Source organism: Stegodyphus dumicola, chromosome 6 (genome assembly GCF_044657685.1).
Source record: "Stegodyphus dumicola isolate Sdum_Otavi_A_Nest chromosome 6, ASM4465768v1".
NCBI classification, from domain to species: domain Eukaryota; kingdom Metazoa; phylum Arthropoda; class Arachnida; order Araneae; family Eresidae; genus Stegodyphus; species Stegodyphus dumicola.
In genome coordinates, this window is record NC_140773.1 from 156,706,365 (window position 1) to 156,719,974 (window position 13,610).

Here is a 13,610-nt window from a genome sequence, read left to right on the forward strand (position 1 = left end):
CTCTAGATTGGCTCGTTTCTGTTGTGGCATATTTTTAAGTTCTTCTTTTTCAGTTCTCTAGCGTCGAATACATCTCTTGTCCACTTCAAACTCTCGAGCTGCTGCTCTATTTCCAATTTGTTCAGCACGGGAAATTACAATAAGCTTAAAACCAGCAATATAGCTTCTGTGCCGTTTAAGTGTCATTTTCAAAAATTTTCTGCTCCCTTCTTACTTAAAAACTATCCAACAAGTACTTGTACCCAAACTGATGGGATCTGTATCTTGCAGAATGCCAAGAAAAATCCATTCATGCTGAAGGGGAAATACGTCAGAGATCCTTATTGCGAGGCAGGTGGAGTCGTGTCCACCTTTGAAAAAAATTGCAGAAAAGGCTGGGGTGGGGAAAAGATGGGTCCTGGAAGATTCATCGAATGGCAGAGGAAAGAGACTATTCAAAATGATGAGAATGCTGATTTGAAAGGGGACGAGAATGTTATTGTTCTGAGATCCCGTTTAGGGTGAATAAGGCATGTAGGTCCATTTAACCTTTTGAGGCCAGGGCTTTGGTAGCAAAAAAGCTACCAAAGGACAAGGCATCATGTATGTCGCAAAAGGAAGACCTTTGAAAGAGATAAATGGTTAAAACCCTAGGGACATCAAATTTGACATTTCTCCCCACTTTTCAGCCTGGAAAATGGGGGAAAAAGACATGGTCACTAAAGTGGACAACCCCGTCTTTTCAAAGAGAGGACTCTATGGCCACTATAATGGCCATCCCATCTTCAAAAGGTTAAGGGAAAGAATGTAAACAAAATAACGTTCGCAAAAAGCAACTGAGTGGTCTTTTGTGTGGGAACAGCACCAGTCTATGTACAGTGACAAGGCCATCCAAACTATGTACAATGACAAAGTTGTTCAAACTATGTATAGTGACCATCATAGGAAATATCTTATTTTTAGTGCACCTAAATGCCGCATGAGTAGAAACGCCGGAACCGCTGAAATTTTAAGTTTTGAATACGTAAACGCTGCGGTGTTTTTTCTGGAAATTACGGTATTACATCATTGTAACTTTGATTGTCGTTATGTAATGTTTATATTTCTATTGCAGGCTATTGCTGATTGTTATGTTGCATTTATGCACTGTATTGCGAAAGGCAGTCCAAAATTGTATAAAGAAGAGTGGTTGATCCACTATAAAAAAATGCTTACAACTATGCAACAAATACTAAATAATTTTGTCCTCTTTATTACGAGTGGTAAGCTGATGATTTTTCCATTTAATATAAGATATTTTGCTTTCCTACTTTCTTTAAAAGTATAAATGTCATCTGAATAAATGTAAGTTTATCAGGTTCAATGTTTCTTCTAACCTTCTTCGGAAACATACAATGACCTGACTAGAACAGAGAGCTTACTAAAGCTATGTTCACTAATTGTAGTAAGTAGACAGGATACAGACGAAGGGTATACAAAACCCTTTATTTTTTTTCTTTATATACAATGACTTCCGTACTTCGGAATACAATGACCCTCCACTCGGGGTCTAACTTAAAAGATATCAAAATAAAACTAAACTCTAATTTAACTTTAGAATAAGATTGGCCTTATAATAACAGAAAGCGTATGTAGCACAGAGACTGTGAACACTACAATACGTTTAATTTATCAAGAGGATTAAAACCTCTGGCCTGGAAGGCAAAGTAGCAACTGCGTAACTTCTAAGGTAAGCGGCCTGCTTCGAACTCACGGCTTCCTCTCTTCTGCTTGGCAAAAAGGCCACACTTAAATACTTGGCGTTCGCCAGACAACTTTGCATAAACTCCTTCACGCTTATAATTCTGGCCGGAAGTAGAAAATAAGAAGTGATAGTAAAGATTTAAAATAAAATAAACGTTAGTAAACTTAAGATCCTTACATACTTCCCGCCAGAGTTAATTAGTTTGAAACTGAGGTCTAAAACGACCTTGTTGAAAACTTTTAGCTCTAGAAACTAACGCGAGGCCAAACTTTTACAAACATAACTTAGCTAGAAACTAGAAAATTTTAAAAGAAAGAAATTTGTTACAATAGCAGCTCCCGGAATATACAACAATCTTTTTTCTTTTTCATCTGTACTGCATCAAAACAGGAGCTTTATTCAATTCTGGTTCCTTCCAGAGATCTGGAAGGAAAACTAGTTTAATGAAATGTTACAGAATGACATTGCAAATAACATATAGAATATACTTTTCTTAACATTCTTATTTCATTCATGACTATTTTAATTATCTCTCCCCGTGCTCTCTGACATGTGTTGTAAAAACACCAAACACGAATGTGTTTCTGTCTATGTGTTCAACACTTCCTCCTACAATCAAAACACTAACGTGTTAAAATTCAACATACGAGACCTCTTAACACACCCTAATTTCAACTCTAGACCCTGAGGTACTATTCTGAAAGTGGCTAACTCTAAAGTGTAGCGTCAGAGAGCCTAACTACATCATTCAACCTTTAACACATATTCAGCATGATTTAATCTTTACAGTCACACGAATAACAAAATTTTTTAACATTACTTTCACTTTTACCATATCACGGTATTTCTAAACATTCAAAATAACAGTTCACATGTATACAAGAACATATGAAGATGCCGTTAATTTTACACATTTGAAAACATACATTAGTAGTACATTGTTAACTTCTATTCTTTTCAAAGCAAGTGCCAATTCTTTCTACATTGAAATAATACTACATTTCAAAAAGTCTTTCAGACTAAAACTTCTTTCTTGTTAGAATGTTTTAAATAAAATTTATACAATTTAAGTCTTTATACAACGCTATTATACATCAACTTTAGTTTTACGCGCGAGTAATTGAAAAACATAATAAGAAAATCGGTCACAACTCATTTCTCGCCCTTTTGGCGATAAAGGTAGACCTCGCATGAGGTAAAACTTCTTCAAATCTGCCACTTGCAGTAAGAATGAAAGATTAACTTAAGTTTGTAAAGTAACACAAAATTTTACTTATCTTTGTAATATTCAGACATCCTTTTCTGGGCCCAGTCTTTAAAGGTGCTGCAGACCGTTGCTTGGTTGATCCTCCTTCTTGTACGGGCTCGCCCTTCAGTGCTTTCCTCTGGAAGCTTCCGTTTTTCACCACTACGGCCACCCTTGAACATCTTCCTTCTGTCCTCTGCTTGTGGTCTTGGCCGCTTGAAGGCAGCTGGTCTTGGTGGAACCGGGAAACTTCTGTCGTGATCCTGCTTGGACCTCGTTGTTGGCCGTTCAAATTTTTCTTGTACTTTTTCCTCCGCCGCTGATGGCCCTTCCGCAGTTCGGCGACTTTTGCTGCGGAGAGTTCTGTCGGATGAGTCAATCTTCCGTTTCACAGCCGGGTTATAGTTGCCGTCCTTTCTCCCGGTCTTTTCCACATACGTCGTCCTTCTCCCTTCTTCATTCTGGGGGTGTTCGTGAACTCTGTTTTTTGGACGGTGGAACGACTTCTTTTTCTTTGTACCTTCAATTTTTCCGCGGGGCAATTTTCTTTTCACTTGCTTCTGTCTCTCATTGGCTTGCCCTTGTACTTGTCGTTTTCCCACCTCTGGAACTTGTACCTGCGGTGTCTGCCGTACCGGATCCTGCAAAAGATCTGAAAAGATTTGCATTTTATTACGGTCATAGAATGGTTTTATCTGGTCAATGTTTGCGGAACAGGTTTCGCCATTTCTTGCCTTTAATACTACAACAGCGTGAGTTATTTTTTCTATAACATATGGTCCTTCAAAGCGTGGGAAAAATTTGGCAGTTTTATCTTCTGGTGCTGAAGAAAGTGAATGCTTAATTTTTAGTACTTCATCCCCTACTTTATAAGTTACTCCCCGTCGTTTCAAATCATAATAGAGCTTCTGTTTTCTTTGTGCTACTTCCGTATTCTTCTTTGCTTCCTTAATTAGTTTTTCTATATCACCCATTTTAAATTCTGGGGCTCTTTGTTGCACATAAAATAATTTATCTAACGGTGTTATAATCTTTCTGCCTAGAAATAACTCAGCAGGAGTTTTGCCCGTTGTATCATGTTTTGCGGTCCTAAGGGCGAAAGCAAATTCATTGACATAGTTATCCCAGCTTTTATGAAAATTTTTAACATAACTACGGATAATTTTCACTATATTTCTGTTGACCCGTTCCGCTATATTTGATTGCGGCCGATACGGGACCATTTTTAAATGACGTATGCCCAGTTTTTGGCACATGTCTTCAAATATATTACTTACAAATTGAGGACCATTATCCGATATAACTTTTAGGGGCGCCCCGTATTTTAAAATATATTTATTTAAAATAGAATCGGTAACTAATTTCGCGGAGGCTCGTTTTAAGGGAACAATTTCGGTCCATTTACTAAAATGATCAACTATAACAAGGAGATAGCGACTTTTGTTTAACTGACTTTTTGGGAAAGGGCCCAATAAATCGATACCGATTATTTCATTTGGAAATTCGGATTTAATACTATTTAGAAACCCGGCCGGGCGGAAATTAATATAATTAACGGCTTGACATGTTGGGCAGGACTGGACATACGCCCTTGTTAACTTTTGCAGTTCAGGAAAGTAGACTGCCTCGCGTACGCGTTGAGTAGTTTTTCGAATACCAGCATGAGAAGCTAAAGGGCTGTCATGGAGCTCTTGCAGGATATTTAATCTAAGACTAGCTGGGATAACAGGTCGAAATTCGTTGTTGGAATTCGTAGTTTTTGTATAAAATAATAGACCATCTATTAGTTCGTAATGGGCCGCCCTATTTCTTATCGCCACAATATCTTGGTGGCTAAAATTTTCAGGATCCTTCAAATACTCATAAATACTTCCAAACTCAGGATCCTTACCCAGTTCGGTTATTACAGTTTCTCGGGAATTTATTGTACACGCTGTCAGCATTGCAACTTTTACGGTATTACCCTGTTCGTCTAATTTAATTCGTGACAGGGCATCTGCTACGATATTTTCCTTTCCGGGGGTATGCTTGATTACCAGATTATATTCTTGCAGCTTGAGTGCCCATCTTATTAACCTTGGGGATAAATTTTTTCCAGAGTACAATCTAGTTACCGCCGCATGATCAGAATATACTGTTATCGGCGCCTTTCCAAAATAGACTCGGAACTTTTGCACTGCTAACAGAACTGCAAGTGCCTCTCTCTCGGTCGCGGAATAGTTTCTTTGTGTTTGATTTAAAGTTCGGCTAAAAAATGCTACTGGCTGCTGATTTTGCGAAAGTACCGCTCCTACCGCATAATCCGAAGCATCCGCTGAAATTTCTAAATTTTCATCCTTTTCAGGAAATTTCAACACAGGGGCTTGCGTTAATGCTTGTTTTAATTTTTCGAAAGCACTATTGGCTTCGGCCGTCCACGAGAATCTTGCCTTTTTCCTTTTTAATTTTAACAATGGCTCAGCGATAGCCGCAAAATCTTTTATAAAGGACCTATAATATGAACAAAGTCCTAGAAAAGAAGAGAGCTTCTTTGCCGTGTTTGGAGTCGGATACTTTTGTACAGCGATTATTTTTGATTCATCTGTCTCGATCCCTTTTTGCGATATTTTGTAACCTAAATATTTTAATTCAGGGGCTGCAAATTTGCATTTTTCGACATTAACTTTTAGACCGGCCTCATTTAATAAAGAAAACACCTGTCTTAAATCCTGTACATGTTGGTCTAGATTATCACTAGTAATAATGATATCGTCTAAATAGATAAATGTGGACTTTCCGAGAACAGGTCTTAACACAATGTCCATGCATCGCTGAAATGTTGCTGGGGCGCCTGAAAGGCCAAACGGCATTCGCAAAAATGCATAAGTGCCAGACTTGGTTATAAAAGCAGTCTTAGGCACGTCCTCAGGCCTGATCCCTATTTGAAAATAACCATTCGTTAAGTCTAAAGTTGTCATAAATTTGGTTGATTTTATGTTCCTTAAAATTTCTTCTATAATCGGTAACGGATATACCGGATATTTCGTTATGGAATTTAATTTACGGTAATCAATAGCGAATCTCCACCTTTTTGGATGCTCCAAAGGATAATCATTATTTTTCTTACATAAAACCACCGGACTAGCATAACTACTTGAGATAGGCGTTACGATCTTTTTACGTAGCATATCGGTAATATGCCATTCTATAATTTTTTCCTTATTCTTATCATACCGGTATGGTTTTTGACGAACCGGCAATGCATCTCCGGTGTCAATACTATGGTTAGTAACCTGGGTAAATCCTGGAATATCACTAAATAAGGAAGCAAATTCACTTACCACTTGTCGGATTCTATCTTGCTCGTCATTAGGCAGGTGGTCGAGATTTACCCTTGGCGGTTCAACCTTTTCTACACGCACTGGTTTCATCGTCAGTTTAAGAGACGCTTCATTAAAATCCAGTGTAGCTTGTGCGTCTGAAAGAAAGTCTATTCCTAGTATTAAGTGTGCTTGCAAATTCTTTACTATAAAAAACATCACCTTTACTTGTTCGTCCTTGATACGGATGTACAAAGGTACTTTACCTGCGCACTTACATTGTTCTCCTTGCGCCGCTAATACTGTTGTATTATCCGCATTATATATGCGGTATTTGCGAAAATACTTTCTAAAAAAGACTTCTGCCACACAGGAACACTGCGCGCCGGTATCCAGGAGTGCGGTGGCCGGGATATTATTTACCAAGACTTCAATCTTCGGAAGAGTTAAATTTTTCACCATTACTGTATTTAACTTGTAGGAAGAGGGGTTTTCGTGGCCTTCGGATTTCCGCACCCTCTCGTCAGCAGAAATCCGTTTTAGTTTAAATTATTTTTTCTTTCGGTGCTTTCCTTCTTTCTCCACTGGCCTTGAGACTTTTTTCCTGGGTTGCTATTGAACTGTCGACGTTCGCCGGCTGTTTTTGAATGCTCGGGTTTCCTTGCCCACTGATTCGCTTTTTCTCCGTAGCCATGTGCTTGAGTTTGCTGTAGTCTTGGCGTACCAAATTGGTTTCGCTGTTGATATTGGCGTCTTCTTTCGACGTCCGCCGTTCTTCTACTTTCAAACTGGATTGCTAGCTCAAATAATTTTTCCAGTGTAGTCGGATTTCTCAATTCAATAAAGTCTTGCACTTGGGGTAGTAACCTCGGCAAAATCACTTGAATTATTTCAGGATCCGGACGGTTTCCATACAAGAGCTTGAAAACGTGAATTTTTCTTAAAATAAACCTGGAGAGGTTTTCCATTCTTTGTTGATATATACTGAACAGTTCTGTTTCTAATTTCGCACGATCCCTTACAACAGGGAAGGCTTTTAGTAGGGCAGTCTTGAAATTTTCGTAGGTATAGGTGGGACTTCCTGCTTGACCCAAGAGACTTCTGCCGATACATTTGAACCAGTTAAGCGCTTGGCCCCTCAAAGCGCTGGTAGCTAAGGTAACTTTTTGAAACTCGTGCACGGGGTAGAGCATGAAGTGGTCATCCAATTTTTCCAAAAAACTGGTTACCTGTGAGTTTCCATTAAACGTTGCTTCCGGTTTCATCGAAGCGCGCATGGTCTGGACAATATACCCAAATCCTTCCAGGGCGGCAGCTGGCATTTCTGGATTCTGAGCTGTTTCTGCAGGCAGCACAGGTTCTTCTTGAAACTCGGCCATGGTTATTCTTCGTCGGGCGCCACTATCAGGTTCAATGTTTCTTCTAACCTTCTTCGGAAACATACAATGACCTGACTAGAACAGAGAGCTTACTAAAGCTATGTTCACTAATTGTAGTAAGTAGACAGGATACAGACGAAGGGTATACAAAACCCTTTATTTTTTTTCTTTATATACAATGACTTCCGTACTTCGGAATACAATGACCCTCCACTCGGGGTCTAACTTAAAAGATATCAAAATAAAACTAAACTCTAATTTAACTTTAGAATAAGATTGGCCTTATAATAACAGAAAGCGTATGTAGCACAGAGACTGTGAACACTACAATACGTTTAATTTATCAAGAGGATTAAAACCTCTGGCCTGGAAGGCAAAGTAGCAACTGCGTAACTTCTAAGGTAAGCGGCCTGCTTCGAACTCACGGCTTCCTCTCTTCTGCTTGGCAAAAAGGCCACACTTAAATACTTGGCGTTCGCCAGACAACTTTGCATAAACTCCTTCACGCTTATAATTCTGGCCGGAAGTAGAAAATAAGAAGTGATAGTAAAGATTTAAAATAAAATAAACGTTAGTAAACTTAAGATCCTTACAAGTTTATGAAAATAGAGTCAAATAAGTATGTATGCCAAATTAACTAATAAAGACTGTTTCAATAGAGATCTTTATGGTGGATCTAAAAACGTGCATCGCTCAGAGGGTTAAATATATCAACATTTCTGTATTTAAATATCATGTTAAAATAAAAGTAGCTTGATTTGAGTGATGTGTAATGAAAGTAATATTAACTTTATGGTTAATTTATTGATCTTCTATGCTCGACCATTTGTTCAAGTTTCGGAAAATACTGCATAAGTCTGTATTAAATAATTGTGTTTGTACCGCATTTGCTTCCAGATATGTATCATTTCAATAAACATAAATGGCAAGGCTTCAATTATTGATTCATTTTAGTATACTGTCATTTAGAGACAAATTCACTTTGTATTCTGGCCCACCAGCGGTCGAGCGGTAAAGTCGCTGAACTGATAATTCTGTTCGAGGTTCAAATCCCACAAACGGGCTGGCTGCATGGGTGTTTTCATGGTTTTCCCCATGTGTAACGTGTATATGAGCCAGTTTTCCTTAGAAAGTCCTCCACGAAGGCATCCCTATCCTTAGGCAGATAGCCCTCGAGGCTTTGCCGTAATTAAATAACCTAACCTAACCACTTTGTATTCTAGTTCCAAATAAAATAAACTGATCATTGATCATTTTTATCTCTCTTAAATCCTAAGTAGTAGAGAAAAGGCGGTTAATGTGCATGAACCAATAGCACTTTTATTTCCTTTATATCTTGTTTATCTCACTTTTGTTATCGCTGAAAATTTTGAGAAATTATTTGTTTCAAGCATTTGTTTATTAATTCAGCAGTTGTAAATTGGTTAAATAAATCAGCTATTTTACGATTACATTTTCAAAATTAAGAACTCTCCATTTTTAACAGGATTTAATGCTTAAATATCGACATATCAGTGATTTACATTTTTTGAATGACTTGGTGCATTATGTAACAATTTAAGCTAATTTTTCCTTAACATTTAATGTATTTAATGTAAAATAATTTAGAATGCATTGTTTGATCAAATTACCCAGCCTTTATTATTTGCAGTCTATTGATACAGTTTTGTACAATAAAATGTCTTCCTAGCTGAGTTTTCTGTTAACTGAGCTGGCAAGCCATTTAAATAAATCATTTGGAAAATTAAATATAAAGGATAGAATGCAAAATTAGTAACAGTTCATGGACCTTATAAGAGATAGACTAACCCAGTGGGCGGGGTGCGTGTCACCGACATGTTGGCAAGAAAGAGTAGGGACCAATCTGATTTACTTTAATACTAAAACTTATGGTGTTTGTACCACATAACTGTTTTTAATTATTAAATGTGATACATTGTATAGTGATGGGATTATGAAAGCCACATTTTTTCCAAATAGGATTTAATATATCTCATTAAAGCATTTTTTACAGCATTTCACATATTTTTTTCACGCGTACTTCTTGTACAAGCATCTTTACTTTGGTAAAACGGAAAAAACTCTAAGCACAAAATTTGTGAACTTAATTTTGGTACAAATAACGTAAAATTAAATAAGATTGATAGTATGTAACATTGAAATAAATAAGGTAAAATTAAACAAGATCTGATATTTTTTTTTTTTTTTTTAATTTAATGGCCATTTTCAGGCAGTGATTTTCAAAACTATAATTACATTACAAAAAAAAATATTTATTTGATTATATCATCATTAACTTATTAACATTAAAATGAAATATTTATTTTAGTAATTTATAAAATTCGGAACATAAAATTTTCTGAGTGTAATGAAGAAGGGGGGAAAAAGGTAAAATAAAATTTAGAAGCACTTGGATTTTATATTACGCCCAAAACAAACCTTTTTTTAACGTTTTGTGTGTTACCTATATTTATTGAATATCATGTTCTTCGCCTGTAAACCACATACATTTGAAAACAGCATATCTTTAGAATTTCCGCACTGGAGATAAAACTGTTATTTTCCGTACAGTGCTCGCTCTGAACTCTTTGAGTTTGTTAATCAAAAATTCATTAAAGTGTTACAAAATATGAAATAGATCAAAACAAATTCGAAATTCGGCCATCCAGATGCCCATGTTCGGGTGGAGGATTACATTATTCAAAATTTGATGGTTTTTGTCACAGTGCAAGAAACATACATGTATTCATGCAGATTCTTCATTATTTAATTTCTTTAAATATAATACAGGGCGATAATATTTCGTAACAACAATTTGCAAGGAGACACAAACATTTAGTAAGACAGCGCAAAATGCCGCTTCGAAACTAACAGCCTTTCTAGGCTACTGCCCCTTTGGGCTAATAAATTAAATTAACAGTAAATAAATAAATAAAAAAAAACTTACACAGAACTAAAAATAAATTTAATAAATAATCACTATAAAATACAAGCAAAATTAATTATTATGGTTAAATATAATTTTAATATTAGAATTAAATGTACAAAAATTTTTAAGGAGTGAAAAGTGTTTATCACTATGATGTATTATGAAATATTATTGAAATAAAATTCCTTTATAGGAATTGTGCTATAGTACAGATCAATAATTTTAAAAAAGCAGCACAATTTAGAATTTTAAACAAAACTTTCAAAAATTCGTTTTTAAATATTTTAGTATTTTTTACATATTTACACCAATAAAAAGCATAAAAATTGCTTGTTTGAAATTTTTAATTAGTTCAGATTTAAAATATTATTTTCTAAAAGAAGTAGTTACAAATTTAATTACAGCATATTAAAAGCTAAAAAAATATCCAGCCCTGAAAGCATGCAATAGCTTTATAATTATTTGGAACGGTAATTATGCTTGATAAATATGCTAAATTTTTAAAAATCAATCTCAATTTCAAAAATAAAAATATGTAGAAATTATAATTTGTGAAATGAGGCATTACAACCAGCTTTTTCTTGACAATTAATTATACACGCTGCAATAGGCAACCACTGTTAAATTTCTGCAAGTCGTCCCTACTCCTCCGAATGTGATCAAGGTGACAGCTGGGAATGCCTCAGACGAGGGAGAAAACCCATTTGGGTTAGTCTGTTTCTTATAAGGTTCATGTAATAGTTATGAATTCTCTCATGAGTGATTGACCTTTCGCCCTTTATTTTCAATGATTAATTATTCAGTGTCATTTCTGTTATGCATTTATGTTTAAGTATGATGATGAATATTAACCAACTATGAATTAATAAACATGTTTCTAAGGCGGTGAGAAGATAAGATTTTGAAATGGAGTAATGTAGAAACCAGCAAAACACGTTTTTTCAAGCTTTGAATTATAAAGAAATCATTCTCACCATAGATAATAGTAATGTTGAGGTTGGTGATGAAACAAGCAATATAAAAATTAACCAGCTGAAGTCTTGATACTGATTTATTTTGATTATAGCAAATCATAGGTGTGTGCTATCATCTGTCTCAATGTAGAGTAATATAGGATTAATAACAACAGTATAACCATGATCTGCTATTTCGATTATATATACATTGAACTGGATTATTTAGATTATAGGAAAGCACACGAGAGCTATATGTGTAAGAGAAGATTGCCATTGTGGAGAACATTTAAAAGAAACCTCATGTTTATAGCCTATTAGATGTCTTCTATTTATGTTAAACATTGGAGAACTGCTCATTTTGATACTGGCATCCCATTCAGTTAAGAATACTACGAGAAAACATGCAAACTCCCATTCATCAAGGTCTGAATCTGTTTCTAAATACCAATACTCAGCAGTTTTGTAGCATGCTCACTGATGGTTCCCTTTTGTAGCATGCTCACTGGTGGTTCTCTTTTGTAGCATGGCCCCTGGTAAGTTCTTAAGTACATAGAGATGCATTCTGATGTTTCTGCTGTAGATCTGATGAAAAACTTGCATGATCATGTAATGGTGGACTGTTACTGAAAAGAGTAGCAAACTTTAAAAAAAAAAAAAAAAAAAAAAAATCGATATCTGATAAAAATACATTCCACACTAAATGTAATTTTTAATAGTCTGTTTACTTCATTTCTTCATGAATATTTTTGTTACAAAGTTAAGTCTTGAATTGAAAGGAATTTTTTTACTAATGAAAACGTTTGATAAAATTTTAACAGTAGCATTTGTGTCTTTAATTTTAAGAATATAAAAGCTTGAAAAGGAAAAGTACCACATTGTCAAAAAAAATTGGCATGATTTGAAAATTTAGTCTGTATTATTTGAGTTCTTGATTTTCTAAGTTGATTATGGTCCTAATTTAGTAGCTTGGATAAAAACTGTTATGAATTTGTATTGGACATTGAAAATTGAGTTTTTGACAATCCAAGGGGGTTATAGTCCTAATTGCCTTGGATAATTGAGGTTTCATTCTGTGTACATTTTTTGGTGCTCAAGTTTTAAATGATCTTGTGTGCTAACACAACCAAGTAATCTTCTGAAGTGTTATTGCATGCAATGATTTAGGAAACATTAAATAATTTATTAATCTATACTTCAGGTCAACCTAAGTTGAGAACACTGGATATAGTAGAAAGTGTATAGTTTGCCGCAGAATATAGTTCTACCATTTCGAGAAGTAATATTGTAAAACTTTAACTGTGATATATGAATACTGTTGAACAAAGAGAACGGAAGGAAAAAATGTGTGAAACGATAGATTACGTTGCGTCCAGCTTTTTGTTTAAAAATTTGCTAAATCGCGTCAATCGTTCAATGACCAGCAGGAAGACATCCCCTTTTTTTTTAGCATTATTGTCGAAACTGCAAATTCCAGCAAACCCGACCTCACCCCACTCTTGAGAAGAAAAGCAATTAAGGCATTCATTCATTCAATGACCCTGAGGAGAAAAAAGCAGTTGTTATGGTATCTGCTTCATCTTTGACATATGTGTATAATTTTCAACCTCATAAAGCTGGAAAACCTCATAAACCTGAATAAACAGTACTGCTAAGATTATCGTAATGAATGTTTTTGTCAATTACGGGAGAGCATTTTCCTAATAAATACGATAACAATATTGTACTTGTTATAATCTTTGCGGGATTGAATACCTCAATTAAAATAAAAAAGCCCTTTCCTAGTGCCACAAATTAAAAATACAACAGCTGTTTTCAAGGCCACAAAAAGGCAGCCAAGTGGTTAAATCGCTGAATTGTTTGAGCGCAAGCTAACGGGCTGTATTCATGGTCGGTTTTGGTGGTTTTCCCATGTGTAACGTGAATACGAGCTTGCTTCCTTTAGAAAGTCCTCCACAAAATGCATCTCACTCCTTAGTCGGTTATCTCTTGTGTGCTTTTCTATATTCAAATCACCTAACCTAATCAATACAGAAGTACTGATCAATTAAATAAACTATTGTAGAAGGAACAAGGGTTTC

The 13,610-nt window shown here is 35.5% G+C and overlaps 1 protein-coding gene across 1 annotated transcript in view; it reads left to right on the forward strand.

Moving 5' to 3' along the window:
• The window catches only part of LOC118183496 (proline-, glutamic acid- and leucine-rich protein 1-like), a 223,786-nt gene that overhangs the window by 98,317 nt on the left and 111,859 nt on the right, over positions 1-13,610 (forward strand). The window contains exon 7 of the mRNA XM_085819090.1: positions 1,094-1,241. Coding sequence (XP_085675216.1) covers positions 1,094-1,241 — 148 coding nt within the window. The remainder of the gene's footprint in view (positions 1-1,093; positions 1,242-13,610) is intronic.